The sequence below is a fragment of the Lissotriton helveticus genome, chromosome 11, assembly GCF_964261635.1.
Source record: "Lissotriton helveticus chromosome 11, aLisHel1.1, whole genome shotgun sequence".
Classification (NCBI taxonomy): Eukaryota; Metazoa; Chordata; class Amphibia; order Caudata; family Salamandridae; genus Lissotriton; species Lissotriton helveticus.
The window spans coordinates 305,947,390-305,975,333 of NC_136072.1; the positions used below are offsets into that span (position 1 = coordinate 305,947,390).

General features: G+C 41.9%; 1 protein-coding gene across 1 annotated transcript in view; it reads right to left on the bottom strand.

Annotated features, from left to right (window-relative positions):
• The window catches only part of AMER3 (APC membrane recruitment protein 3), a 123,431-nt gene that overhangs the window by 63,056 nt on the left and 32,431 nt on the right, over nucleotides 1-27,944 (bottom strand). The window contains exon 2 of the mRNA XM_078666836.1: nucleotides 24,934-27,868. Within this exon, the coding sequence (XP_078522962.1) occupies nucleotides 24,949-27,852 (2,904 nt within the window). The 5' untranslated portion in view covers nucleotides 27,853-27,868 and the 3' untranslated portion in view covers nucleotides 24,934-24,948. The remainder of the gene's footprint in view (nucleotides 1-24,933; nucleotides 27,869-27,944) is intronic.

Sequence of the window (27,944 nt, forward strand, 5' to 3'; positions counted from 1 at the left end):
AGAATAGCGTATGTAGGGAAACCTAGATTTCCAGATCGCCATTTACGTCTAGAACCCAAGTCTACTTTCCATCATTCAGCACCAGAACAAGGTTCCCTAGAACAAGTATTTCAAGCTACCGATCACATTCTGAAATCACGAATCGGTTACAGTGAGTTAAGTACTATGCATGAACAGGAATTAGTGCGATCAGCAGTCCGATGGATTACTGATTCTACCACTTTTCCGGACGAAATAGTGGCACAAATGTTTCTGAAAATGCCCCCAGCCGAGCAGCGACTGGTGGGTATGTATATGATTCAGTACCTCATTACTCTGTATGAGGGTCAACATTCTGATCCAGGCCCGTTACATGATATCCTGAACGAGTTACTCCAGTACAAATGGAGAGGTCTAGGTACCGATTTAATTAGTGTCATTCTAGAACAGCGTCATAAATATAGAACATTCTTGAACCCGCATTTTGTCCATGTCTCACCCCCAGAAAGTAAATCATTCTACATAGACAGACAGAATCCGTTACGAGAAGTCCACCCAGTTAAAGGAACGGGTGGCGAAATGCAGCGAGTGTTTGTATACACTCCAATCACAAAGATGGAACTCCTTGAAATGAAGAAATTAATTCCCTGTCATGACAAAGATCCAGCAGGGTTCCATAGAGAATTAAAAGACATGCTCCGTATGGGAGAATACACTTACCCAGATATCATTAAAATGTTAAAAGTTCTGCTACCCGCAGGGGTGTATGAAAAGCTTAAAGAAAAAGAATGGGAGGTGGGAGAGAAAAAGATAGATTGGGCAGTTCTAGAAGCAGAAGATAAGATACGTGTACCAGGTACCGGTCTTGGAGATAAATGTAAAGAATTACCAGAATTATTAATTCAAGTTTTACCCAGATTATTGACAACTAGAAAAGAAGACTGGGATGCAATCTCAGCCTGTAAACAGAAACAAGATGAAGATATTAGTGATTTTTATTCTAGATTTGAAAAATGCTTTAGTATCAACAGTGGTCTCAAGACGAGTAGTGAGTCATACCCTCACCTTTTTGTTACTAAATTAGTCGAGAATTCAAGTCCACCAATTAAAAAACGAGTTCTGAAAGTCGAAAGCACCTGGCAAGCAAATACTCCGTCCCAGATGCTCCAGATGCTCCAGTACCACCAGAATAGAATCAGGGAAGAGCAAGAACACGAGAGAAAACGTATGAAAGACACGAAAATGAAAGTACTAGTTGCACAATCTGTTCCTCAAGACAGTCAGAAGAGGGGTCCGAATCAAGCCAGTCATCCTGCAGCTCCCGTTAAAGGGAACTGCAATTATTGTAAACAGCCAGGTCATTTTATAACTGAGTGTGCAGTTCTGAAACATAACATAGCTACTGGTAAGACTAAAGAAAGACCACGTCCGCCTAGACAAGAACAAGTTTCACAGATTCCTCAGTCACAGAATGCACCACAGACAGTTACAGCACCGCAGCCTATCGCTGCAACACAGCACGTTACATCGCAGATGTACCAGTATGCACAGTCTGAGTATCCAGAGTACCAGCCATATTCATGAAACAGCCTAGAGAGGGAGGTAGGCTTGCCTCTCATCGAGATACCTGTAGATCAAGAAGGTCCCTATGTTCACAGTCAAGTATTAGGGAAAGACAGAAAGTTTTTGATTGATACAGGGGCAAGTAGGACCACAATTAGTCACGCCGAAGTTCCAGGGGCTCCGCTCTCAGGCTCAAGAAATGTTTCCCTTGGATTTTCAGGAAAGCCTATCGTAAATGAGATTTCAAAGCCAGTCACTCTAGAAGTAGGTCCATTGTCCCGCACTACTGATCTGTTACTTACTAAGTCATGTCCAGAAAATCTATTAGGCATTAAAACACTGAAAGAATTAGGTGCAGTTATTTGTTGTTCCCCAGAGGGAATACGTCTGTTCCTACGTGACTTTAAGGGTCACTATGTATTACGAGATTTTGATTCCAGACTGTCTAAAGTTCCGCAGCATTTATGGGCGCAAGGTCCAACTGATGTAGGTTACATGCAAATCACACCCTATCGTGTGACTCTCAAACCAGGTGTAGTGTTACCACGAATCAGACAGTACAGATTGCCACCCGAGGCTGTAGCAGCCTTATCCAAAATTATTGACGAGCTCATCGCTCAAGGAGTAGTTGTAGAAACTGACTCCAATGTATGTAACTCTCCGATCATTCCAGTTATGAAACGTACTGATCCAAATGCACCCCCAGTATATCGATTAGTGATTGACCTACGAGAACTTAACAAATGTATTATTCCTCAGTACCCAGTTGTCCCAGACATCTCTTCCCTATTGACAGCCATTGATTCCGAAGCCACGTTCTTCACTGTCATAGACCTCAAGAACGCATTTTTTAGTGTTCCAATTCATCCAGACAGCCAGTTTCTTTTCGGATTCTGTTTAAATGGAAGGAGCTATATGTTCACACGCGCTCCTCAAGGTTTCACAGAAAGCCCTAGTATTTACAGTCAAGCACTTAAGAGACAACTAGACAACATTCACATGCCAACTGACACTGCCCTGCTCCAGTATGTCGATGATCTACTGATCACAGCCCGTTCTGAACGTGACTGCGAGCGAGCGTCACTCACGGTTTTGTATTTCCTAGCCGAGATGGGGCACAAGGTGTCCCCTTCGAAGCTTCAATTCTGTGTCCAGCAAGTGGTATACTTAGGACACTTACTGTCCAAGAGGGGTAGGCAGTTGACACCAGACCGTATCCAGTTGATAGCGAGTCTTCCCCAGCCCAGAACCCAGAAGGAGGTACGTGCCTTTATCGGCCTCACTTCTTATTGTAGACAATGGATTCCCCAGTATGCATTTCTAGCCAAGCCACTGATACAGTTAACGACACAGGAGGCAGCCGTATCGACTGTTCTCCCTTGGACATCTGAACATACACTTAGTTTCAACGAGTTAAAGAAAGCTTTATGTCAAGCTCCAGTTCTAGCTACACCGAACTACAGTAAGCCTTTTACACTTTTCGTTACTGAACGCGAAGGTACAGCATTATCTGTTCTCACACAAGATCAAGCAGGACAATACAAGCCCTGTGCTTATTTTTCGAGCACATTAGATCCGGTCGCCCAGGCGTTGCCTGCGTGCCTTAAGTCAGTTGCAGCCACAGCACTAGCTATCAGACAAAGTGATTCCATAGTCTTAGGACATACCTTGACAGTACAAGTCCCACACTCCGTGGAAGTTCTTCTAAACCGAACACAAACTCAGCACTTGACAATTGCACGTTTAACAGGTTATGAATTGACACTGTTCCAGCCACACATAGAAATTAGACGCTGCAACGTCCTGAATCCTGCTACCCTGTTACCACCAGTTAATTCAAATCCTGACCCACATGACTGTGTGGAAGTAGTCAACATTACGACAAAGCCAAGACAAGACCTGACAGACATTCCGTTACCAGATCCTGACCTGACACTTTATGTGGATGGTTCATGTATGAGAACTAGTACAGGAGAACTAGTCGCCGCGTACGCAGTGACTACTGACACCGAAGTTATTGAAACACACCGTATTGATACCCTGTCCGCTCAAGCAGCAGAGCTAGTTGCTCTGACACAAGCCTGCATACACGCCAAGAACCTGAAAGTTAATGTTTACACAGATTCACGTTACGCATTTGGAGTTGTACACGACTTCGGAGTGCTCTGGCAGGAGAGAGGTTTCATGACTTCTCATGGAACCAAGATTCAGCATGGTTTCCTTATTCAAGCTCTGTTAGATGCCATACACTTACCGACATCCATTGCTATCATGAAATGCAAAGCACATACGAAAGTCACTGACATTATTTCCCAAGGTAACGATCTAGCAGATCGCACAGCCAAGCTTACAGCACAGACTCTAGACATTCCAGTTAACCTGACACACACTCCAGATCCGATTACATGTATGACAGTTAAGGACCCCACTCAAGATGTCATAGATATCCAGTTACATGCTACTCCCGAAGAAATCAAGAAGTGGTCTGAACAAGGAGGGGTCCAGACAGATCAAGGATGGTTAACGAAGGGTAGAGCCACATGGTTTCTCCCCGACTCTATGGTTCAAGTCATCATTAATACCGCACATAGTCCAGCACATTTAGGAGAAAAAGCTATGTTAGACAGTATCCAGAACATTTGGTTCAACAAGCATTTACGAGCTGCAGCCAAGCAGAAAGTCCGTACCTGTATGATATGTTGTCAGTTTAATCCAGGTAAAAGTGTCCCGGTGGAACAAGGTGGTTTCCAGCCCCCTGACCACCCTTTTGAGGTCCTCCAGATGGATTATATTCAGATGGAGCGATGTCGAGGTTTCAAGTATGTCCTTGTAGTTGTATGCGCTTTGTCCAGGTGGACAGAAGCATATCCAGTCCCAGATTACACAGCCGCGACCACTGCCAAACAGTTGGTTCGTGAATTCTTCCCTCGATATGGACTCCCTAGAGTCGTATATTCTGATAACGGTCAGCCATTCTCATCTGAACTCATGAAGCACGTTTCCCTGTTGTTAGGGTACCAGTGGAAGTTTCATTGTGTACGCCATCCTGAAGCAGCTGGTCTAGTCGAGAGACATAATCAGACTCTGAAAATTCGAATCGCCAAAGTATGTAAAGATAAGGGTGTGGACTGGCTAGTAGCTCTGCCAGTCGCTTTGTTTTATATGCGCATGGTCGCACATTCCAGATCAGGCCTGTCCCCGTATGAGGTCGTATTCGGCCGCCCCCCTAACATGTGGGGTACTCCCAGACCCCGAAGTATTACTGATGTTTCATGTAATATGCTGACAGATTACCTAGCTTCCTTGATGTCTGCCCTCAACTCATGTCGTTCACAGGTTGCTGCCGCATTTCCAGACAATACCGAGGTGGCACCGCATGAAATCGTTCCAGGTTCCATGGTGATGGTCCGTAACTTTGACAGATCAAGTCCGCTGGAGCCTCGATGGAAAGAGCCCCGTCAGGTCCTCCTCACCACCCGTACAGCCGTGAAGTTGGAAGGCCGAAAAGGATGGATACACCTTTCTCACGTTAAACTTTTAAAAGGACTGAAACCCGTCTTTAAGAACATTTTCCAGGATATCAAGACTTGTCAAAACATTGTTCCTAAGGACTGTCCCGCAAAAGACATTGATACAACCCCTCCCTTGGTAGAGAAAACTCTGCAGCAGGAGTATAAGCAAAAACTCCGGTCTAGTAAAATAAGTCAGTCAGTTTGATTGTATAAGTCCTCCCCTAGGTGAAACGGTTAGACTGTTTCTGACATGTATAAAATAGACCCCCATAGTGAGAGAGTTAGTAAAAACTCAATTCAGTGTATCGTTTTTCTAAGTTTCATATTATTCATCAGCATTATGATTTCCTGCACCAGTTATGCCTTTTTCCTATATTTCCCAGTCCTTCATGTAAATAAGTCTGCTAATGCTACAGTAGAGCACACGTTTAGTGATCTGCCTCCTCACGAATATTCATACCGCCTCGCTATGCGTAATAACTCATTTATCCGCATGTTACACTACTCACACCAGACCAGCAATGCCACTAATTGTTGGGTGTGTGGTCGACTCCCCCCTTTCCAGACACCGAAGGGAGTTCTGCCACTCTTTCCTTATCCTTTTTCACATAATGGTTCGTGTGGAGCATGGTCCACGTTAACGTCATCCTCAACAGATATGTCTTTTCTTAACAGCACATGTTTCCCAGACAAACAAGGTTTCCCCCACAGAACAGGTTTAGATCTAGAAAATGAAGTATATAATTTAGGTAATTATTCGTCGAATTTTATGGTCCTGAATGTTCAGTCTGATACTACTCCAGACTCACCTGCTATTTCAGTACTACCAGTCAAAGGCGAATTATGTGTCCGTAATTATGGTTCTGTACATGTAGGACATAGTGATTGTACTACTATTATCAAGTATAGTGACAGTGGGAAATCTATTTTTAAAGCTTCACGTCATTCTTATTTTGTTTGTGGTCAGACCGCATATGTTCGTCTGCCCCTCGATTGGGAGGGAACCTGTTACATTGCCCTTCTACTGCCACCTGTTTTCCTAGCCCCACCTGACTACCATAGGAATTCCTTCCTAGTACATACTAGACACAAGAGAAATCTCCCGATTGTCGATTATACTGAAACTGCTGCAGAACAATTCATTGACATTGATAAAGGTGTGTTCCCTTATTTAGGTACAGTTGTAAACAGTAAGCTAATTCGTAGATTAACAAGAACCCTTGAAGCTGTAGTAGATGAGACTGCCTCCGCTCTAGGTAACTTAACCGAAGAGCAATCCTTTTTGAGAATTGTCGTTTTACAGAATCGTCTCGTCCTTGACGTCATACTGGCCGATAGGGGCGGGGCCTGTAGAGTCATCGGATCTAGTTGCTGCATTTTCATTCCAAATAACGCGCCGTCTGTTTATTCAGCTATAACCAGACTTCATAAAATTGCCCATCTGTTACACCAAGATCCAGGCACCTGGACATGGTCCGGTTGGTTCTGGAATATAATTTCCGCTTGGGGATGGAAAGTCCTGTCCTTTCTAGGTATTGCAGTAGCGATCATATTCAGCTGCTGCCTCTGTATACAATGTGGCCCTGCGATTTGCGGCATTTGTGCTACCTCTTGTATTCCTAGTCCCAAGCCCCGTTCTAAATCTCGTTCCAAGACAATTCGAGATGAACAAATGGTACTGTATGAAATGATAGATGGTATCATGAATATTGATGTTTCCTGATGGAAACGTAGTGACAAGGAGGGAATGTGGAAAAGTAAATTTTGTCATGTTCTGTGTCCCTACGTGTCATCCATCATATGTTATGTGTGCATGACCAATATGCATATGTTATTCCCCATGTCCGATTAATGACGCAATTACAGTTGTGTCCTCCTCTGATATGCCAGTTTCCAGTCCTCGTGAATACTACGAATATCAGGCCTATGTAAAGCTACGTTGCCACGTTTCTCAGTGTGCACGTTATTCCATTATAAAGTCCCCGTTTCTAGGCCTCAAAAGGGCCTGGACATCAGATTCAGCTCCTGTCTCCTGAAGCCTCGCTGAGGAGCGAAGCAGCCCCCACCTGTATCCTCGACCTTTCACTTACTTCCTGCCTCGCAGTGCCCGGTGCAGCTTGGCTCTGCCTCTGAGTCTGCCAAGAGTATGTTATAGTTCCAGTTATCAGTTTAGTCCTCCTTCTCTGCATTCCTAAGCTACTGAACTGCATCAATAGTTTCCGTCATTGTCTAGCCTATGCGGCTCCACGTTAGAGAAATACTGCATTTAATGGTCATTTAATATTCTTCATCACGCACTACATGTAGAATAATGCATGGTCCAGTCTTAGAATCAAGTTAGCCTTTCCCCTCCCGACTTCTAGTTTATATCAACATGTTCCCTAAACATCAGATACTAGATAGGGTTTAGGTACATGTCGCTCCGACCCTCCAGACTTTAGTCTCTGCTCCTAGCACAGAGTTCATAGCCCCCAGCTTCTCCTCGTAACACGTCATTGCCAGTTTGCGCGCACCATCAGGTTAGAGGTCCCGGCTCCTTAGGTAGCCCCCTCCAATGTTTCCGCCCATTTCATGACATATTCTGTTACGTTTACACCACATGTCTATGTATACGCCCAGTTACACCTACTTTTACTGTTATCTTTCGCGACTGCTACGCGTCACGCCTTCTGTTCCACCCACTGCTACGCCTACTGCAATGTAATGCTATGTGTTCGCGCTATGTATATATGCTCGTGTATTGTTATCAAAAGTTAGCGCGCTCATCCCAGACCCAGCCCCAGCAGCTGCTGGGCCCTGTCATCCTATTCCCGTGCAGGTTGTCCTGTTCCTGTCCTTATGCTGTATTAAACCTGCAAAACTCCTACTACCTCGAATCTTGACTCTTATTTATTGAGCTATCTGTTATGATATATGTCTAGTCAAAAATAGGGTATTATTTATTTATTTACCACAGGAGCACCGGGAGGAACAGGTCCTCATGCCCACCTACCCTGAAATCATGTCTAAGAATGTTGTAAAATGGTTTAGGTATATTGATGACCTTTTGATAATCTGGAAAGGATCTGAATGTGAGGCTTCACAGTTCATTAAGAAACTTAACAAAAATAATTTGAATCTTAGTTTTACTGGTCAGATAAGCAACAGGTCAATATCCTTTCTAGATGTAGAAATTATTATCCAACAGAATCAACTGCACACTAGAATGTATAGGAAACCCACGGCTGGCAATGCCATACTACATGCCTCTAGCCGTCACCTGGCACACTTAATCAGCAGCATTCTCTATGGGGAAATGCTCCGAATAAGAAGGATTTGCAGCACTGATCATGATTGTCTAGTTGCACAGTAAGAATGCAGGGACAGGTTTTTAAGAAGAGGCTATCTCCCAGAAGTGGTCGACAATGCCATATTTAAAGCCAATGAACCTGGTAGATCACAGGCTTTAGCAGGAAAAATCAAGTTGGCACAGAATGAGCAAACTGAGACCAGATTGATTCTACCCTGCAACAACCAACCTCAAACAATTTGCTAAATAGTGAACAAAAATTGGGCATTGAGTAAGAGTGATCCGATATTGGGGACCCAGTTGTCAGGATCACCCAGTATAACATAGAAAGGCGAGATCAATGAGCAACTGCCTGGTGACTAGTAGCCCTGAGGTTAGACCAATAGTTCCTGGCTTAAAAGCAGTCAGGGTTTCATTAAGTGATCTGTCTGTAAAGTCTGCAGAAATGGAGTTAGCAAGACTGAATACATGACTCCCCTCAGTAACAGACCTGTTCGCATTCAGAAAAAACTTACTTGCAAGACTGAATTTGAAGTATATGTGCTGGAGTGTCCCTGTGGCCTGCTCTATGTGGGAAGCACTAAGCTGCAGGTCCACAAGAGGATACTCCAGCACATATGTGCAATCAACAATGGTGATGCTGCATATCCTGTCGCCAGGCATTTTGATGAATCTCATGCTAAGAATTCTGCCGACCCAAAGTACTTTGTAATTGATATGATCCCACCACTGAGAAGAGGTGGGGATCGTGAATCTCTGTTACACAAACTAGAAACAAGGGCCCAGATGTAGGTAAATCTAATTTACCGACTCATAAATACCGAATTTTACCGATTCAGTATTTATGAATCTGTAAGATTCGGTATTTACCGATTCGGTAAATACCGAATCGGTATTTCCCATTGATTCCTATGGGCTTTGAAGCCCATAGGAATCAATGGTAAATACCGAATCCTGGCAGGGGGAACGGGGTGTCACTTTGACACACTGTAGCACCCCAAGTGCAGGCTTGTGTGCCATGTGGCACATATACATGCCCTAAGGGCATGTCTGTGTGTCACATGGCATAGGTGTACATGCACAGATGTGCATGTACACCTGAAATCTGTATTTTACCAACCAATAGGATTAGGTGGTAAATACTGACTCCTAAAGGGCCTGTGGCACTCTGTGAAGTGCCACCTACATCTTGATTTACAGAATCGGTAAATTTACCGATTCGGTATTTTATCGATTCTGTATATTTACCGAATCGGTAAATTTACCGATTCTGTAAATCAGATGCCCCCTACATGCCGAATCCAATATACCGGTCGGTAACGGCCGAAATCGTCCGTTACCGACCGGTAAATGGCGACCTACATCTGGCCCAAGATACATTATAGAAATGGACTGTAAAGCACCGAATGGACTGAACGCAAGTGAAGATTTTTTCACTCACTTTAATTAGTCATCATGATTAAGACTGTATACCTATTCTGCTTCCTACCTACCTGAGAACAATGTTTTTAATGTTTCAATTTGAGAATTCATTTTCACTGTATTGTTCGTTGTTTACACTTTTGCACATGGTGTTTGCACTTTAAATTGTGAAATGATTTTGAGCATTTTGCACTGTCTTAAATTGCTGACATGGATTTTTGGGCAATTGCCCACTTGGGCTCTATTTTTCTAAACATCTTAACCTCATGGGTATATCCTAGGTGCTAACATAGACTTATATGAATTTTGAATAATGCTGCTATTTGTGAGGAAAAAAGTTTTAAATTGTTTTATTTTTTTACCTCATTTTTGTTCATCAATATAAGTATGGTTTTACTAACTAGTGATACTTTTAGAGCTGGACAGTCATATATTGAGTATATATTTATTTGTTTATTCATTCAATGTGCTGCTATTCTCATGATACTATATCATGTTTGCTCTATTTTGCACTTTAGAGATGTATTCACATTTCTGGTGACCCTACAGTATATTATTACTATGTGGTATGGATGTGTTTCTTTACGAATATATTTTTTCCATGTCTATGATTCAGTATCATAGCTGATGCACAGGAACAGGTCACACACTTGCCCTTTAAATGTTGAAACCGCTCCCTCAACTGTGTCATGTGATCAAGGCCCCACACGGGCTGAAACGCGTTATGGCAGCGGTGGTGTTGGGCATGTAATAAACTTCAAATTGCACCATCATTTGGGTTCGCTTTGTCTGTTCAACGGATTCCTACCTTGGTAGAAAGACGATTCTACTGCATATATATATATATATATATATATATATATATATATATATATATATATATATATATATATATTACCTACTGGCGGTCGCCAGTAGGTATATATAGTTAGGACCTAGTTACAATAGGAAATTCCGAACATTCTATTGGGAATAACTTTGGCGCCGATTGAGGGATCTGGCTGTAATTTTCCTTAAATTTGCCTCGCTGCGCTCCGCTCCTTCCCTGAAAGTTTCGGGGGGATTCGTCAAGCGGGGGCCGAGTAAAAAGGGGGGTCCCAAAACGTGTTTTCCCAATGTTAATTTCCATAGGGACATTCTGACAAGGCTACAGCTCGAACGGATGAACGGAATTACACCAGATTTGGCAAAATGGTAGGGACTGGTATGCAGCAGTGCCTTTTGTATGTTTGGTGTAAATCCCCCCAGTAGTTCTTGAGAAAATTGAATTTGACATTTTTCAAATGGCATTTTCTATGGGACCTTTAGACACGGCTACAGCCCTAACAGCTGAACGGAATTACACCAAACTTGGCAAAATGGTAGGTACAGGTATGCAGTAGTGCCTTTTCTATATTTGGTGGAAATCCCTCCAGTAGTTGTTGAGAATTTGAATTTGAGCAAATTATATATCTATATGCGCTCAACATTCTATTGGGAATAACTTTGGCGCTGATTGAGGAATCTGTGTGTATATGTCATGAGATGTCATCAGTGATGTCATCAGTGATGTCATTTGAGATGTCATCAGTGATGTCACTGACCATGTCATGAATGATGTAATATGTGACATCATCAGCAGTGGATTGCGGGTGCGCGAAAGATAGTTAGTACAATTAACTATATAGGAGCAATTTTAATGGTTTTTTAAATGCTAATTCCTAACTATATAAAGCCTGAAACCTATGGTTTTTAAAGTGAATTTGCAAGGTTTTTAAAATGCTAATTTCTAACTATATAAGTCCTGAAACCTATGGTTTTTTAAGTGAATATATATATATATATACATATATCACACGACACCACTGCTTGTTAAAAAGGCATGTGTTGTAAAACCTTGTGTGGTCAATGCGTTGTAATAAATGCGTGTTAAAGGATTGCGTGGTGTAGACACGCATGGCGACAAAAAAATTCTTTAGAACAGCTCAGAGGATGGTCTAAAAAGTGTCAGCTAAGTTTCAATGCAGCTAACTGCTAAGACATGCACTCAAGGCATAGAAAACCATTAGGACAATGCAGGATGGGATAAGTTGTGGCGTTCGTGCTGTTGTCTGCACCAACCCATGGAATTTTTTTTTCCACACATTTCTAACTTCCCTTAGTGTTAATTGTGTGTAAAAATCATCAAAAATGCCTCACTCGTAAAATAAAAGTGGGAAGTTAAGACAGCTTTCCATAACTGTCTGTCTCCTCAGAAGTAACGTATAACTTATAATTCACTTTCAAATAATATAGCAGCACCTGGACAAGACATAACTAAATCACCTTCTATGATGTGTTTAAGATGTGCAGTGTGTTGGGGCGTGGCTTCGCACATATGGGAGATGGCGGCGCACGGGTGAAGCTCCCCGGTGCATCTTTGAGACTCCTCGCTTTTAGACTGCCTGGAGTAACGCTGGTGATGGCTACGGACGGTGGAAGGTCTGCTGGGTACTATGTAACCTGCGGCGCCCCCTTTTAAAGCTAGCAAGTATCTATGTTTACAGAAATTAGCGCATTTGCGGCCGCGTATTTTCACGGCCGCCATTTTGTATTTTTACCATGATCGCGAATTTTACACAAATGGAGCCGTGACTCCTAGTCAATGTTCTTCTTTTATACTCAGCATGCTTGACAAGGAGAAAAATATTTGATTTAAAAATGCTGCATTTCACTGTTGGAAGTTTGATAAGGAATCTGTGAGGAATGAGCTTGGCGGCCATTTTGTGATTATCTTCAAGCTCTCATAGAAGACATGTACTTGCATTCTCAATGTGCTGAAGCGAAATGAGGTGAGCACGAAATGTGAACTATTATCTATTTTCTCCATCTAAAAGAGGTTCCCAGGTTCAAATCTTCATAGTCATTTTGCCATAGCAGTGAAACTTTTTCAGTTTTCATGACTTTTTCCTTCTGGTGATCCTCACACCTCATTGCTTAACTCTCCGCATATCTACATCTGGATGAAGTACTCAGCCAATGCTTAAAGGGAAGAATACAGCCATTCCATACTTTGCCATCTAAGAAGCAAATTTAAATAAAAAATTCAAAACTTTTTTCTGAGCTTTCCAAGCTTGAAGAATCTTTGCTCTCTATGCCTCACAGCTCAAAAACGATAATGGATCCTTCCTCTGGAACTCCTGGAAAATCAGTCACTAAACATCTTAAAAAAGCACCTCCCTCACCACCTAAGTCAGTTTCAGCTGTATCTATGGAAATGTTGCTCGAAGAAATTAGAGCCCTTCGACCCTTTATGGAAGAGACTAATACCAAGTTGCAAGTCTTAACAGATAACTGGTCTCAGCTTGATACGAGGGTCTCTGCAGTCGAGCACACTGTTTCTTCTTTAAAATAAACATGTGTTAATGTTTCTCAATTACACTTACAAGTCTCTACCCTACAAAAACAGGTTGAGGACTTGGAAAACCATAATAGACGGAATAATTTATGTATCTATGGCCTGGGAGCAGGACTTGAGGGATCTGACTAAGCATGAGCGTAAAATCCGTTCCGCTCGCCGATTTTGCGGATTTTCGGCAAATTCGCAATCCGCGAACTTGCCAAAAATTCGTAAAATCCGTGCGAAGCGGATTTTTTGCTTGGTCGCACTTGCCAACTAGAATACTATACAATTTCGCGGGAGTAAACACTTGCGAACACGTAGATGCGGCGGGCAGCGACAATCTCGCAATTGCGAGATTGCAAAATTTGCAATTTCGCACAAGAAATCCACCAGCAGGCAGCATAAACCTTGAAAATTATGATTTTTATCAGAATAACTCCTCAGGTTGACATTTGCCTGCACTTTTTCTTTGCAAGGAGTCCATTTGGGGGGGGGGTGGGAGGAAGGAAGTGCCCCACAGTCTCCAACTTCCTGTTCCTGTCCAGCAGGCTCCTCCCAGTGCTTTCTTCATGTGCTGGTCACTTTGATTTGGATCTTGACCTGGAAGGATTACTTTTTGTGGATGCTGCTGGATATTTGGATTTTTGCAAAACTGAAAGCACTTAGCAGGTGCAAAAGTTCAATCTTATCATTAGTAACCATTCCCTGTAGTGCTTCCTGAGGGGCCCCTTCAGAGTTAATTTGCCTACTTGCAACTATTCTATGACCCTGCTCTGACCCTCACAGCAGGCTCAAAGAATAGCTACAAGTAGGCCACAAAGGTCCTGTGAAAAAAAATTGCACTGCAACAGAAAGCAAATTACAGATAAGGAAGCAGGTGCCAGCCAGACTGGAAGTTTAAATTCAGTGACACATTAATCAACCCCAAATTAATTCATGTCAGTTGAAGCAGGGCAGGTGTGCTTGCTTTTTTTCACCCCCATAATCTACAGTGATAAACCAACCAGAGGATGGCACTGATGTACCAGAGGGTGGCATGGGTGTACCAGAGGGTGGCAGTGGTGAAAAAGAGGGTGCTGTGAACCTGTGATGATGAACCAGACGTAGAAACAACATAGTCGCGGCCGTTGCGAGTCGACAATTAAGTTCACAATTGCGAACTGGTACACAACCCTCACGAACTGGCAGAAACCCTTGCGAACACAAAAAAAAAATCCGCAAATTCGCGAGAGTTCGCGGATTTTGCGGATTGCGAATCCGTAAATACGCAAGTTCGCGGATTGCCAATTCGCAAAATCCGCCCATGCTTAGATCTGACTCACTTACTTTCTTTAAATCATTTCTCCCTAAACTACTTCATATGCCGGAAGGAACTGTGCTCAACATTCAACAAGCTCACAGATTAGGACGTGCTCCATCTCATGCTACACTCTCAGAAAGACCAAGAGGAATTATCTTATACTTCTTGGAATACACAGACTTGTTGAAAGTTCTGTCAGAGGTCAAAGCTTCTCCGAGAATAACATGGTCAGGCTCGTCTTTTTTTTTCACAAGACTACGCTAAAGCTACCGCTAGCAGACGTAAGGCCTTTCTTAATATGAGATCTGATCTCCATTGCATGGGAGCCCGGTATGGCCTTTTTCACCTGTGTCTCTTCAAGGTTATGTATAATAACAAAACAACAACATATACGTCTACAAAGTTTTGTGCAAAACAGATGTATGGACTCCTCAGGGTCTTCTTCTTCATTTAATGCATGAATAGATGTTTTTCTCTTTGTTTCCCTCACAGGTTGTTCAGGTTCTGTTTTATTCTTCATAGTATCCTAATACTCAAGAAATGATTTTCTTTAATTTTTGATAAGTTTGTTGTTATCATAAAGGTTCAATTTATGTTAATCTGGTCAATGTTATTGTTTGTTTTTACCTATTCTCACTTGCTCCAATATCTATCCTAATCTTTATTATTTGTTTGTCTCCACAGATTTAATACCCCTGCACCGTGGTTTCGTCCCGATCCTCCGTTCCGTTGAACCCGGTTGTGTCGCCTGTTCCATGTGGTTCCATCCCCTTCCCGTTTATCCCTGAACCTTCTTTTTGTAGGTATGTCACATTCCTGCATTTCTTTTTCCTTTTTTTTTACTCCAAGAATTTTTTCTCTTTTCCTTTCCAAAGAATCTTCTTTATTTCTTCTCAGGTGTCATTGATTCTCTTATTCCCTATGTTTTCTTTCATCATGTTACATATCTCTTTCTGTTCCTCTTCATTACTGATATTGTTACACTCCAGCTTTCATTGTTGATTGTTCCTGTCATCATTCGTTTACTTTCTCTCATTATCCTTTATTATCACATTCCTATTTATGTACCTTTTTATCCTATCTTGTTGGTATATCAGCTATACTTTTCGGTCATGTTATTTTCTATATCTTTATTTATTCCTATATTAGTCAATGTGATTATCCATAGGATATATTCTTTCTCCTGTATTCTCCATCAATGTTAAATTGAATTGGGTTATTGGTATGTACTTTTTTCACTCATTACTCTTTCTAAGATGTTATGCTGCGGAAATTAGTATCTTGGAAAGATAGGGGACTTAATTCTCCCATAAAAAGGCAGAGAGTTTTAACCCACTTAGCTAAATTAGATGCAGATTTGATATTTTTCCAAGAAACGCATCTCACAGAAGTTGAATCGTTGAAAATGAAAAAGGGTTTGGTAGGAGAAGTTTTCTTCTCCAAAGGTGATGGCAAACCTAACGGAGTTATGATACTTGTTCGTAAATCGCTTCATGTCAAACTTATTTCACAAGACTCTCACGTTGAGGGTCGCTGGCTGGCTTAATGTTAAGTTGTTGCTGAAGGAGGTTCCAGTCTCTTTTTTCAATGTCTATGCTCCTAGTGGTGGTGATTCTTCTTTTTGGTCCTCACTAGCAAGGCAAATTACTCTTTGCATGGAAGACTACTTCATACTAGCGGGTGATTGTAACCAGGTATTCGATCCATTTATAGATCGAAACTTTAAAGCTTCATATATCCCTAACAAATCACACACATCCTTCATCCATGCTATTACCCATCACAAACTTCGAGATGCATGGAGATTATGCAACCCAATCACTAGAGAGTATACCTTTTATTCCCCGGTCCACCATTCCCAATCACAAATTGATTATTTTTTTGTATCACATAACATATCGCAAGCACTCGCGAGTGCAGAAATAGGACCTATATTATTATCAGACTATGCCTCTATTTCAATCTGCCTCAACATTATACCTATGGTTAATGCTCCCAGGAGATGGAGTTTTATTAATGCTCTCCTCTTAGATCCAGCATTTTCCTCTTCATTTACTACCTTTTTTAATGAATACTTCAAATTATTATTACCCAAATTGCTTCTTCTGATTGACACACGGCAACTGACCTGGGTGTTGTTGGTGGATACCGAGGCTCACTGCAGCTATCCCGCGCCATAACCGCTGATTCTGCCAGCCCAACAGCGTTCCTGACGTTTTGCTGTACCAGCCGCTGGACACTGCGGCACGGAGGTACGGGGACTACATCCCCGAGCGGCCCATCGCGACAGGAAGTCGCGCACGCCCTGTCCCGCCCCCGGAGGTGCTCTTAGTCCAGTGAGAGCCCCCGCGTCGCGGGAGCGTGCGGGAGCACCGGGAGAAGCCCGGGAATAGGGCGGGGCCATCTGTGGCCATCTGGGGACAGAGAGGGACGGGACGGGCCAACCCCCTGAAAAATACTCTTCACCATGGGTGAGCGGAAACTACAGACCTCAGTTAATGGAGGGGGCACCAAGGCAAAGGTTCCCAGAAATGCTACAAGTATAATATCATACCTCACGAATGCAGTCGGGGTTTTAAACACGGAGATTGCGAACACTGAGCGGGAGTTGGGGCTCGAAAGGGAAAGTGTGCGGAGCAGGCAAATCCCTTTGGAACCAAAGATTACAATTGTCCCACCCACGATTCCATCGCCCCCACTCCCAACTATCACCGAAGTGGCACATATGGGGAATGTTGGATCTGATGCAGTCATTGCCCCGAAATTAGATGGGGGGGCGGAAGGTCATGAAGGGAAAAGCCAAGAGACAGCACAAGAAACGCAAAACGATAAATGACACTGAGAGTAACAAAATGTTATCGCCGTCAAGGAATACAGAACTATCATTAAGGGTTATGGTGGAGGAGATTTTTATGGAGAGACTAGAATCTGCCCTGACATTTGTTGCAAAGGACATTATTGATACCCTAAATGAGTGTGTAGCAGGGATCCTAGCTAAATGTGAGCGCCTGAACTGTATTCTGTTAGCTAGGGTGCAACCCCAAAATCAGACGGAAGACGCTCGAAGGGCTAATTTAATGACCCTGCAAAATGGGGGGGGGGGAGTACAGTTACCCTCCCTGTTCCTTCCATCCCGGCAACCCCAATGATATGTAATAGCCCTTTGACTGAAGGAAACAACGTAAGGGGGACTTCACAGAGGCTGGGACTCAATACTATGGTTACTCCTCGGAGTGACCAAATGCGCTGTAGGGTGAGGGAAAATGTAACTGTTAAAGACTATGTATCCCAGCCTAAAATGAACCTCCCCCCGGAAGCAACGCCTTTCGTTGCAGTACTGGTTAATATCCCTCCCCTGGTAGCAGGTGATCGGGAATCTACAGACAGTCTACTTACTAATATTAAACGCTGGTGTACTTCAAATTGTATTGGGGATGAGAATATCTCTTCCATTATAATTATGGGCAGAAGAGTGGGATGGATAGGGCACACTAGAAAACGCCTGAACGGGGATTGTATCGTAGTCAATTTTAACAACCCTGTGGCAGCCACCCGTCTTTTTTGGGACGCGTCGGAAGTAAAAAATGATGAGGTTATAAGAGCTATCCCATTAGGTTTTTTCTATTCCCCCCCCCCTAGAACTCGAACCCTAGAGGTAAAGGCCCCCTTGGAAGGGAGGGACAGGGTCTCAGGAAGATCTATAGAAACGATCCCCTTACTAACATCCAGAGAGCATCAGGCTACGTGGGTCATGCAGAAACTGGGTTCGCTACCAAAGCCAGTTAGCTATGATCCAAACATGAACCAGGGGGGGTTGACCCTATCTAATCGCTTTTCCCCTCTATCACAGTTGGGGGAGATCGATTGACTGATAGACTCTCCCACCATCCCTCCAAACATAGAATCTAGTACTACAACTGTGACTGAGACATGCAGAGGGAATGCCAAACTACTAAGCTGGAACATCGCAGGGCTTCGCACAAAAAGGGATGGCGAGGCCTGGCTTGGGATAGTTAAGGAGTATGATATCGTCGCTCTGCAGGAGACCTGGGACAGAGAGAGCAACTTCTGGTTTGATGGTTTTACATCTTACTTTCTCCCAGCTCTTAGCTCATTGGCGGGGAGGGACAGAGGAGGGCTTATGCTGCTCATCTCAGTAAAAATATCAGGAAAAGCTGTTGAGATAGAGACACCCTCTCCAAATGACTTAATAGTGGAATTAACCTTGATAAATAATTTCAAAATTTTGCTTATAAACTTTTATAATTCCATGCAAAGTGTGTCCCCAAACGAGCACCTCATATCATTGTCTAATTTTTTAAAGTCCTATAAGGAGAACCAAGCCACTTTCGTATATTTTATTTTGATGGGAGATTTTAATATTCATCTCTGTAACTTAAATTGCCACCTGGGAGAAAGCTGTAGCCCTGAAAACTTATCCCACCAACATTTCGAACATAGCATGAAGGGGGCAGCCCTAGAAGACCTTCTATCAAATATTGACCTCTATGAGCCAGGGTTCTTTGATAGGCAGGACAGGGTGGTGACATACAGAGCTAGGGACAGTGAAACTATAATTGATTACATGTTTTTATCCCAGGCACTTCTGAGTTATGTCCATTTTTATAACGCAGTTTTCTCGATATTTAGTGACCATAACCCGGTCGTGCTGGAACTGAACAATGGTCAAATTTTCTTTAATAAGACAGTCCCTGCAGATCCTATAATTGGACAGAAGATCAAAGACCAAGGTAGAAGGTTAAAATGGAGTCAAGTTATTCCAGAAGACCTTCTAGAGGCCCTAAATAGAAGTGTCACAAAAGAATTAAAACTATGTGCAGATCCCCCTAAATTGGGTCACAACGTGATTACCTCTTATGAAAAGATATGCGGTCAGGTATCTAAGGAGCTTACAATTAAAGTTAGTACCAAAGTAAGACCCGCAAAGAGGTGGTTTGATCAAAAATGCTCCAGAGCACATAACTTACTTCTAAAAGCCATTAAAAAGAAACCTAGAGATAGAAGGCAAGTTACGAAACTAAGGAAGGAGTATAAACAAGCAGTACAGACCCGTAAAAATGAACTAAAAAGGGAGGCCTGGGAAATTTTAATGAATAAAGATACCTTGAGAGATAGCTCAAAATGTTGGACCACTGTCAACAATCCGCTGTTCAGTGATACTGAGAATTGTAGTCTAGAGGTCAACATCTCGGAGAAGGACTGGCTAGGCCACTTTGAAAAAATCTATGGTAGCCACGAGGTATATGAATCTTTTATGATCCAGGCCACTGATTACTCACCATTTAAACTCACATTCTCTGAGCAAGAGGTGGAGAAGGCAATACTGGGCACAGCTGGCCAGAAGGCTCCGGGCCCGGATAAAGTCCCATCACATTTATATAAGGCCAAGCCAAAATATTGGGCCAAAGTACTCACCAATTTATTTAATTCGACTGTTGCTACTGCGTTCCTGAAGTCATGGAAATACTCAATCATTATCCCAGTGTTTAAAAAGGGCCAAAGAGGGGATCCAAGGTGCTATAGGCCCATATCGCTGTTGGACTCCTCGGTTAAAATTCTAGGAAAGGCCATATTAGCAAGAATTTCGGATTGGGTATCCCAGAAAGAAATACTGTCAAATGCACAGTATGGGTTCAGGACTGGCCGAGGTACGGAGGACCAATGTCTTAACCTCTACCTATTAATAAATACGTATACCACTGTAACTAAGGGCTCACTATACCTGGGTTTTATGGATCTGTCCACAGCCTTTGATCTAGTTAATAGATCGAGGCTGTGGACGGTCCTCCTGGACCTAGGGGTGGACCCAGCCCTGGTGTACTTCCTGGCTGATCTGCACCGGGACCTGCACGCCGCAATTAGGATGACACAGGAGCAATTGCACTAAAGGGTTCAAATCAGGTAGAGGGGTGCGCCAAGGGTGCATATTGGCCCCTATGTTGTTCACCCTATATATAAACTCATTGGACAAAACCTTGGAAAAGGCTTCACTGGATATCCCGCGTGTAGGAGATACAAACATCCCAGTACTCCTATACGCGGATGATACCGTGCTAGTGGCTCGAACACCTCTAGGGCTCCAGAGACTACTTAATTCCTTCGGGGATTATATGAAATCTTTGGATCTCGTGGTGAATAACAATAAATCGCACGTTATGTCCCTAGGACAGAAGAAAAGCAAAACTAGGGCTTTTTACTGTAATGGGACAGTGATAACCAGTGTAAAAGTTTTCACCTATCTGGGGTTCGTCTTCGACGACAAAGGCACATGGGAGCCCCAACTTACAGTCAAAGTCAATGCTATTAAAAGATCTTCTGCTGCCACACTTGGTTTTGCAAAACGTCTAGGTGGGAAACCGAGTGCAGCAATTTTAGCAATATATAAAGGGAAATCTATATGTAAGGTATGGGGCAGGAATCTGGGGTTATAAACAAACTGACCGCATCCAGATAGACGAAAACAAATTCCTTTATTCCGTCCTTGCCCTTCCTCAGTCAACACCTACCTATGCGGTTCACCTTGAATTAGGTATGGGCTATGTGTCTGACATAATAAGCATGGGCCCTATTGTATTGTGGATCAAAACATGGTTGGATCCTGAGCTTACCCTCAATCATAAAATACTGAAGGACTGTGTGTCACTTGAGAAAGTAAAAGAAATAAAGTGGCTAACTTACATAAGAGTAACCGCTGAGAAGCTGGGGCGCCCAGAGATATTGTCTAACCCAGAGGGTCTTAGGAGGGCTGACATAAATTGGGTAAAGTCCAACTTCCTCAGGTTTAGAGAGCAGGAGCGGGAAGCTGAACTATTTGTTAATCTCATGTTTATCAATTCAACCTTGACAGTGACCAAACCATTCCATCGATGGTTATTATCTAAATTTCGATTTAATCAGATGCACTTTATCTTCAGTGAAACTGCTGGGTGGTGTAGACCAGAGGCTGCGGCCCCCTGTAAATGCGATGGATTCTCTATCCAGGATACAATGCATTTTACCTTCTTTTGTGTTTTTTATAAAGAAAGTAGGAAAAAGTATATTGTACCTTTGTTAAAGGGAAAAGGGTTCCTACATTCTAAACCAGCACTTTTGTTTCTACAGTTAATGGGTTCTCCACTCATTATGTTTAGCGTGGCAAATTTTTTTGTTGCTGCCTCTCGACAAAGGAAAGCTAGACTGACTGCTTGCAGGAATCTTTCTATCATTTGATGTAATTTTTAACAAACTGATGAAATTGCTTACAAGATTTTTTAGCTTGTTTTAAATGTTTTTTAATGATATGCTATGCATTATGTGATAAAGATGTTGTATAGTATACTTTTATGATTTTTATTAATCAAAATAAAGTGGTTTTGATTGATTGATTCCTTCCGATTGACTCTTTTTGCCTCCTGGAAAAATCAGCTGGACCCTTTTCAGTAGCGCACATCTGTCTCATACCCAAGGAAGGCAAAGACCAAAAGCATTGTAAAAATTATAGACCTATTTCTCTCGTAAACATAGACTATAACATCTTTGGTAGAGGAGTGTGGCAAGGATGTCCTTTATCCCCTTTTCTTTTAACTAAGCCCTTGAACCTTTTATTTCAAAAATTCGTCAAAATGCGCTTATACATGGCTTTGAAACACCCACAACTCGTATATTTTATTATCAGACTATGCCTCTATTTCAATCTGCCTCAACATTATACCTAAAGTTAATGCTCCCAGAAGATGGAGTTTTATTAATGTAGGGAGTCAGTTTGGTTTATTGAGAAGTATTCTTCAAAAAAGGTAGTAAATGAAGAGGAAAATGATGGATAAAAGAGGAGAGCTTTAATAAAACTCCATCTTCTGGGAGCACTAACCTTAGGTATAATGTTGAGGCAGATTGAAATAGAGGCATAGTCTGATAATATATATGAGTTGTGGGCGTTTCAAAGCCATGTATAAGCGCATTCTGACGAATTTTTTAAATAAAAGGTTTAAGGGCTTAGTTAAAAGAAAAGGGGATAAAGGACATCCTTGCCGCACTCCTCTACCAAAGATGTGATAGTCTATGTTTACGAGAGAAATAGGTCTATAATTTTTATTTCAAAAATTCGTCAAAATGCGCTTATACATGGCTTTGAAACACCCACAACTCATATTAAAGTTGCGGCTTACGCCGATGACATTTTGCTTTTTTTTTCAAACCCTAATGAATCAATTCCCGCTTTCTTAGCAGAGGTTCAATCCTTTTCCCTAATTTCTGGGTACAAACTAAATAGTGATGAATGCGAAATTCTCCCCCTGACCAAATACACTTTTAAAGCAGACTTCACATCAGCTAACTTCACATGGAATTCCAATCATATTAAATATTTAGGATTGCACGTCACGCCTACGATTTCCGGTACAGTGGCATCCTGTATGAATAATTTCATTCAGAAAATTTCGGAACTTACAACTAAATGGCATCCCCTTTATTTATCTTGGTGGGGCCGCCTTGATACTATAAAGATGATACTTTCTCCCATAGTGTTATACACAATCTCCAACATACCAGTTCTTATATCAACTAAATTCTTTAAATCTATTAACTCCATCCTCTCCTCCTTTTTGTGGAATAAGAGGAAATCCTGTATGTCTGTTTCCAAATTAGTCCGTCCTAAAGCTGAAGGGGGAGTTAATATTCCCAATTTCCCTGCTTATCAAAAAGCATTTTTATTACGTCAAGCCTCATTTTGGCTACTGGATTCTACAGAAGATTATCCTTTATGGAAATTAGTTGAAAACTTGTTTTTGTCTCCATTTTCTTTTCAAGAATACTTATCCTTTTCTCGCAAACCTCAAACCCTTTCTTCTCCCATATTTAAACTCACTTCAAAACTTCTTGGCCCGCTTTACCCTTCGACACACAGCACTCTTAATTCTTTCCTTGACTCAACTATATGGCATAACAAAACTTTATTAATACGCAATAAACCCTTTTATGGGAAAACTTGGAGACAAAAAGGCTTAATATGGATTCCTCAACTATTCCCGAACTCAGAATTTATTTCCTTCCCCTCACTTAGGCAGATATATGATCTGCCAACCTAATTTCTTCCCAAATACTAAATTCTTAGGAAAACTGTACTTGACACATGCACCCAATTAACTAACACCTCCTCCACAGCTCATAATTGTGATTTACCTACAGATCTTTCCACTTTACTACGTACCTTACCCAAAGCGGCCACCATATACAATTTCTTGCAAGCTCCTGATAAAAATAGACAAAAATCGAAGATAGAGATAGCTTGGGAAAAAGATTTTAACACATCTTGGTCTCTTTCTGTGTGGACCAATTTATGGACCAATATACGTAAATCTTCAAGAGCAGCTAGTTTAACACAAACACTGTTTTACATTTATAACAGACTTTTACTGTCCCCAAATAATTTGAATAAGAGATTTTCCAATGTACCAGATACTTGCTGGACTTGCACATCGCCCAACGCTTACTTATTCCACATGTTATTTTCAAGCCCATTAGTGCATAATGTTTGGAAGCGTGTATGGTCTCAAATTAACTCAGTTTTTGGCACAAGTGCTCCCTTCTCTATCATTAACATCTTTTTAGGAAGTATCTCACTGATTTGGAACAAGAGTACACTCAATGTCAAAATTATCGATCTATTAATAGCGGGTGCTATTCATCAAATAACAAGAAATTGGAAAGATTTCTCAAAAATTTCTTACAAAGCATGGTGGTATGATATCTGTCATAATCATAGATTGGATACCTTCCTCACCTATCCTACACATATGGCTACAAAGCGTGTACAGCTATGGTCACCTGTTACAACATTTTTTGATATTTGTGCCAAACAAACTTCCTCATTGCATCCTGCCCAACAGGAAGTATTTACACCCCCATGAGTCTCCCAGATGTTCCAAAAATGTCTACCTTATTTTTATTATATTAATCTTAACCCTCCTATGGTTGTTGTTATATTTTATAACCCTATTCATGTATTATTGCTGGAATTAATATATGATGTTTTGATTGTTGAGTAATTATATGTATTTTACATTGACACCTCTATAGTTTCAATAAAATTATTCTTTTGAAACCTAAAAAAAAATGTGCAGTGCTTAGGAAAACACAAAAGTAGGGCTTATGAATAAAACTCACTAGATCTAGCCATAAATAGCATTTACTGGGACTTCAGTGGTGCGTGTACAATAAAGGAAAGGATGAAGGGGTGTCAGATTCCAATGTTTTCTGTCATCTATTGTGAGTAATATTTGTTATCACCGATGCTTTGAATAAAGAAAAGAAAATACATTTTACATGCTTTATTTACCATTATGTCTGGAGAAACCCTTCCAAAGAGTGAGGAAGTTTGTTTAGCCACAATGTCCAAACTTCTTCATTGCAACACTTGTAGGCTATACCGTTATGTCTGTTAGGCAAGCTATCTAAAACATTTGTCTAATAGACATTGGAGTTTGTGTCCAGAAGGTCAAATTATGCTCACCTTGTACTCTGTGGGTCATGAGTTTGCCCTGCTCCTCGTTTCCTCAGGGGAAGTTGCCTCCGGTCGAGGGAGTGTGACATCTGGAGGAGTAAGTACTTCTTGATCACCAGCGAGGTTCCAGTTCCCTTTAGTTTGGTTACATTCAGAAATATCTTGGAAATTAATTCGACAAAACGCAGGCAAAATTTTGCTGGCCTCATTGGGACGAAAAGATCCAAAAAGAGGAAGAAAATTTGGTCGGCGGGGGATGCCCACTGGGCTAAGCTGAATGTGAGCACCTGCACAATGACTGTTCACCTGCGCGTCTTCCACATTTTTCTCACTCGTGTGTTGGCTGTTCACGCCTCTAAAAATATCACTTTTCTGATTTTCTGAAGGGTTTAAACTTATGTTATTCAAGAAAGTATTATGTAGTCGATTCTCCTGATGTCTGTTCTCTTCAGTTTTGTGACCTAGATGAGCAAAGGATGGGCACAGAATGTTCTTCCGGTATTGTGACATTTTATAGAGTACGTTTTTCATTTCATTTCCAATACATTTACTCTCCACATTCTTCTCCTCACTTCTATATGTGATCTGGAGTGAAGCTACCTGAGCAGCACATTGCTCTAATATCTGCACAATCGTTTGGCCTTTACGAGCACACACGGGACTCGTGAAGCTCTTGGAATGTGTCACCGGGAGAGGACAGGGAGGATATTCATTTTTTTTTTCATGTAGTTTACTTTCCCCTGAAACTTGCATAATGTCCATTTGTTGTAGTTTAGCTGTACATATGCAGCACAATTTTATACCATCCTTGTTACATTCCAGACAGTTTCTGCACGTTGGGCAGAGTGCTTCCTTTCCAATGGCCACCATCACTTGGGCTTTGTCATGGGAAGTACTGCTCTGATTGAAAATAGGGCCCCTCTTTATAGAATCCGAGCAGACATTCAATCTGTGCCCATGAAATGTTGAACTCTGATCCCTGGCACTGGGAGAAGGCAACATTTGGTTTGTCTTTTGAAACCCAGAATCTGAATTACAGACCCCTCTGCAGGCTTCTTCCTCTGCTGAATTGTTTTTGGATGCAAAACGTTCAGGCATCTCAACTGTGCGTGCTTCAGTATTGTCTCCTGCTGCATTTGTCAGCAAACCATTCTCATTATTGGTGGAAGTAGCCTGATCATGGCTGTAGAAGTCAACCGGAGTTAACTGTGGCACTTGTTTTATAGATTCAAACTGAAGACATGGTGATGGGTCTGGCAAACCATTGGGAGGACTGATTTCTCTAAGTTCTGATCGTGGACTAATAGATGAATCTATAGGAGACACTATTCCTGGATTGTTTCTTAGCCAGTTTATTATCCCCATTGTTAGTGATAGTTCAGTGTCACAGAGTTTTAACAAGCACTCCTTTCCCTTCCACGAGCTCTGAAGAAATCCTTGGCTTACCATGTCTATGGATGGGTGAGAGGCCATATTCTCTTCTGCTCCTACATGGAAACTACAAATTGAGAGAGGAAGTTCATTTGTTTGCCCACACACAGATAACTCATCATCTAGGCCGGGGCTTATTTGGGTATCAGAGTGATCATAAAACAGGTCATACAGGGCATCACCACTATAGCTCTCCCTTGAAAATGTTGCTGGTGTTTGGTTTTCTTTCCTTTCGTCACCTGGACCGGGTGAAAGGGAATCATAGTATCCTTCATCACTTGTGGAGGTAGATTCTTGGATGTCACTTTTAAGGGTTTCTGTTTCTGGGGAGCTTTGTCTTTGAGACTCCAAATCATTGTCTACCATAAAACTAATATCTTTAACGGAGGTGGATTCCGTTTCCCTTATCATTTCTTCAGAGTTGGGTGTTTTCAATAGCCTCCTATCAAACAAAGCGCTCTGATGCAACTTCACACAACCCCAAAACTTAGCAAAATCTATTGCTTCTTGCTGCGCTGGAGAGGCTAACTGGTCCATTCCTCCTTGAAAGGACTCAGTAGGCTGATCTCTTTTACACATAGAACTGGCTTTCTGTTTTTCTTTTCCATTCAAAAATTCCCTGTGTGCAGAGCTCTTGTCTGCATATACCTCCCCACAACCAGTAAATGAGTCAAAGCTTTTCAAAGAAGCAGCATCTTCACAGAACAGGTTGCAGTAATCATAAGTGGTGTCAAAGAGCATCTCTCCATCGGCGACCTCTGATGCCAGACATTCTCCTGCTAAGATGTCCCCAGTTGTTAGGTGGTGAGTTGTCTCTTCCCATCCTGACAACTCAGGTGACAATGATTTGTCTTTATCTAATGCAAGTGTGAGACTCTCCTGCTTGTTTTTCTTAATATGAAAGATATCTCTTAGACCTTTTTTTGATCTTTTAAGAGATATTCTCTTCCTTGGGATGCTTTTGGCTACTGCTAGTACAAAAGGCACCTGCGGCACAAAATTTCTATAATCAATCATCTTCTGGCTGCAGCTGGATTGACAAGGGCTTACAGCAGTGTCTTTTTTCCTGCTGAAGTTCAAGTCATTCCCAGTGCCAGAGAAACTGGCACTTCCTACGAGTCTGCTCTTAATTTTACCAGGTGCAGAAAAGCCATCCTCTTGAACCAAGCCCTTCTTTACATTGTGTTCATTTTTACCTCTTGCTAAGGTGCCATCATGGTTCTTGCTTTCGGGTACTACTTTGCTGGAGGCAGCGGTCCCTGCTGCTTCCTTTCTCTGTCCTACCTTGGCTGTTCTGTTTGAGCACTTGTTATTATTTTTGTTTCCTACCAGGGAGATTGGCTTGGCCTCTACTTGATAGCATTCGCCAATCACCAGGGGGCTGAACATCTTTGCTGTATCTTCTTTTTTACCAAAGTCCAGATCTGGGAGAGGTTGTTTGTCAGAATTAAGGGGCACACTTGATTTTATGAAGGTCTTTCCTCTTATTAGCTCCATGCTTGCTACTTTACATCTGTAAAAAAGGTAAATGAAACACATTATTCCAAAGTTAAATAAATACATACATAATTTTGAAAGGATGCTTCTGA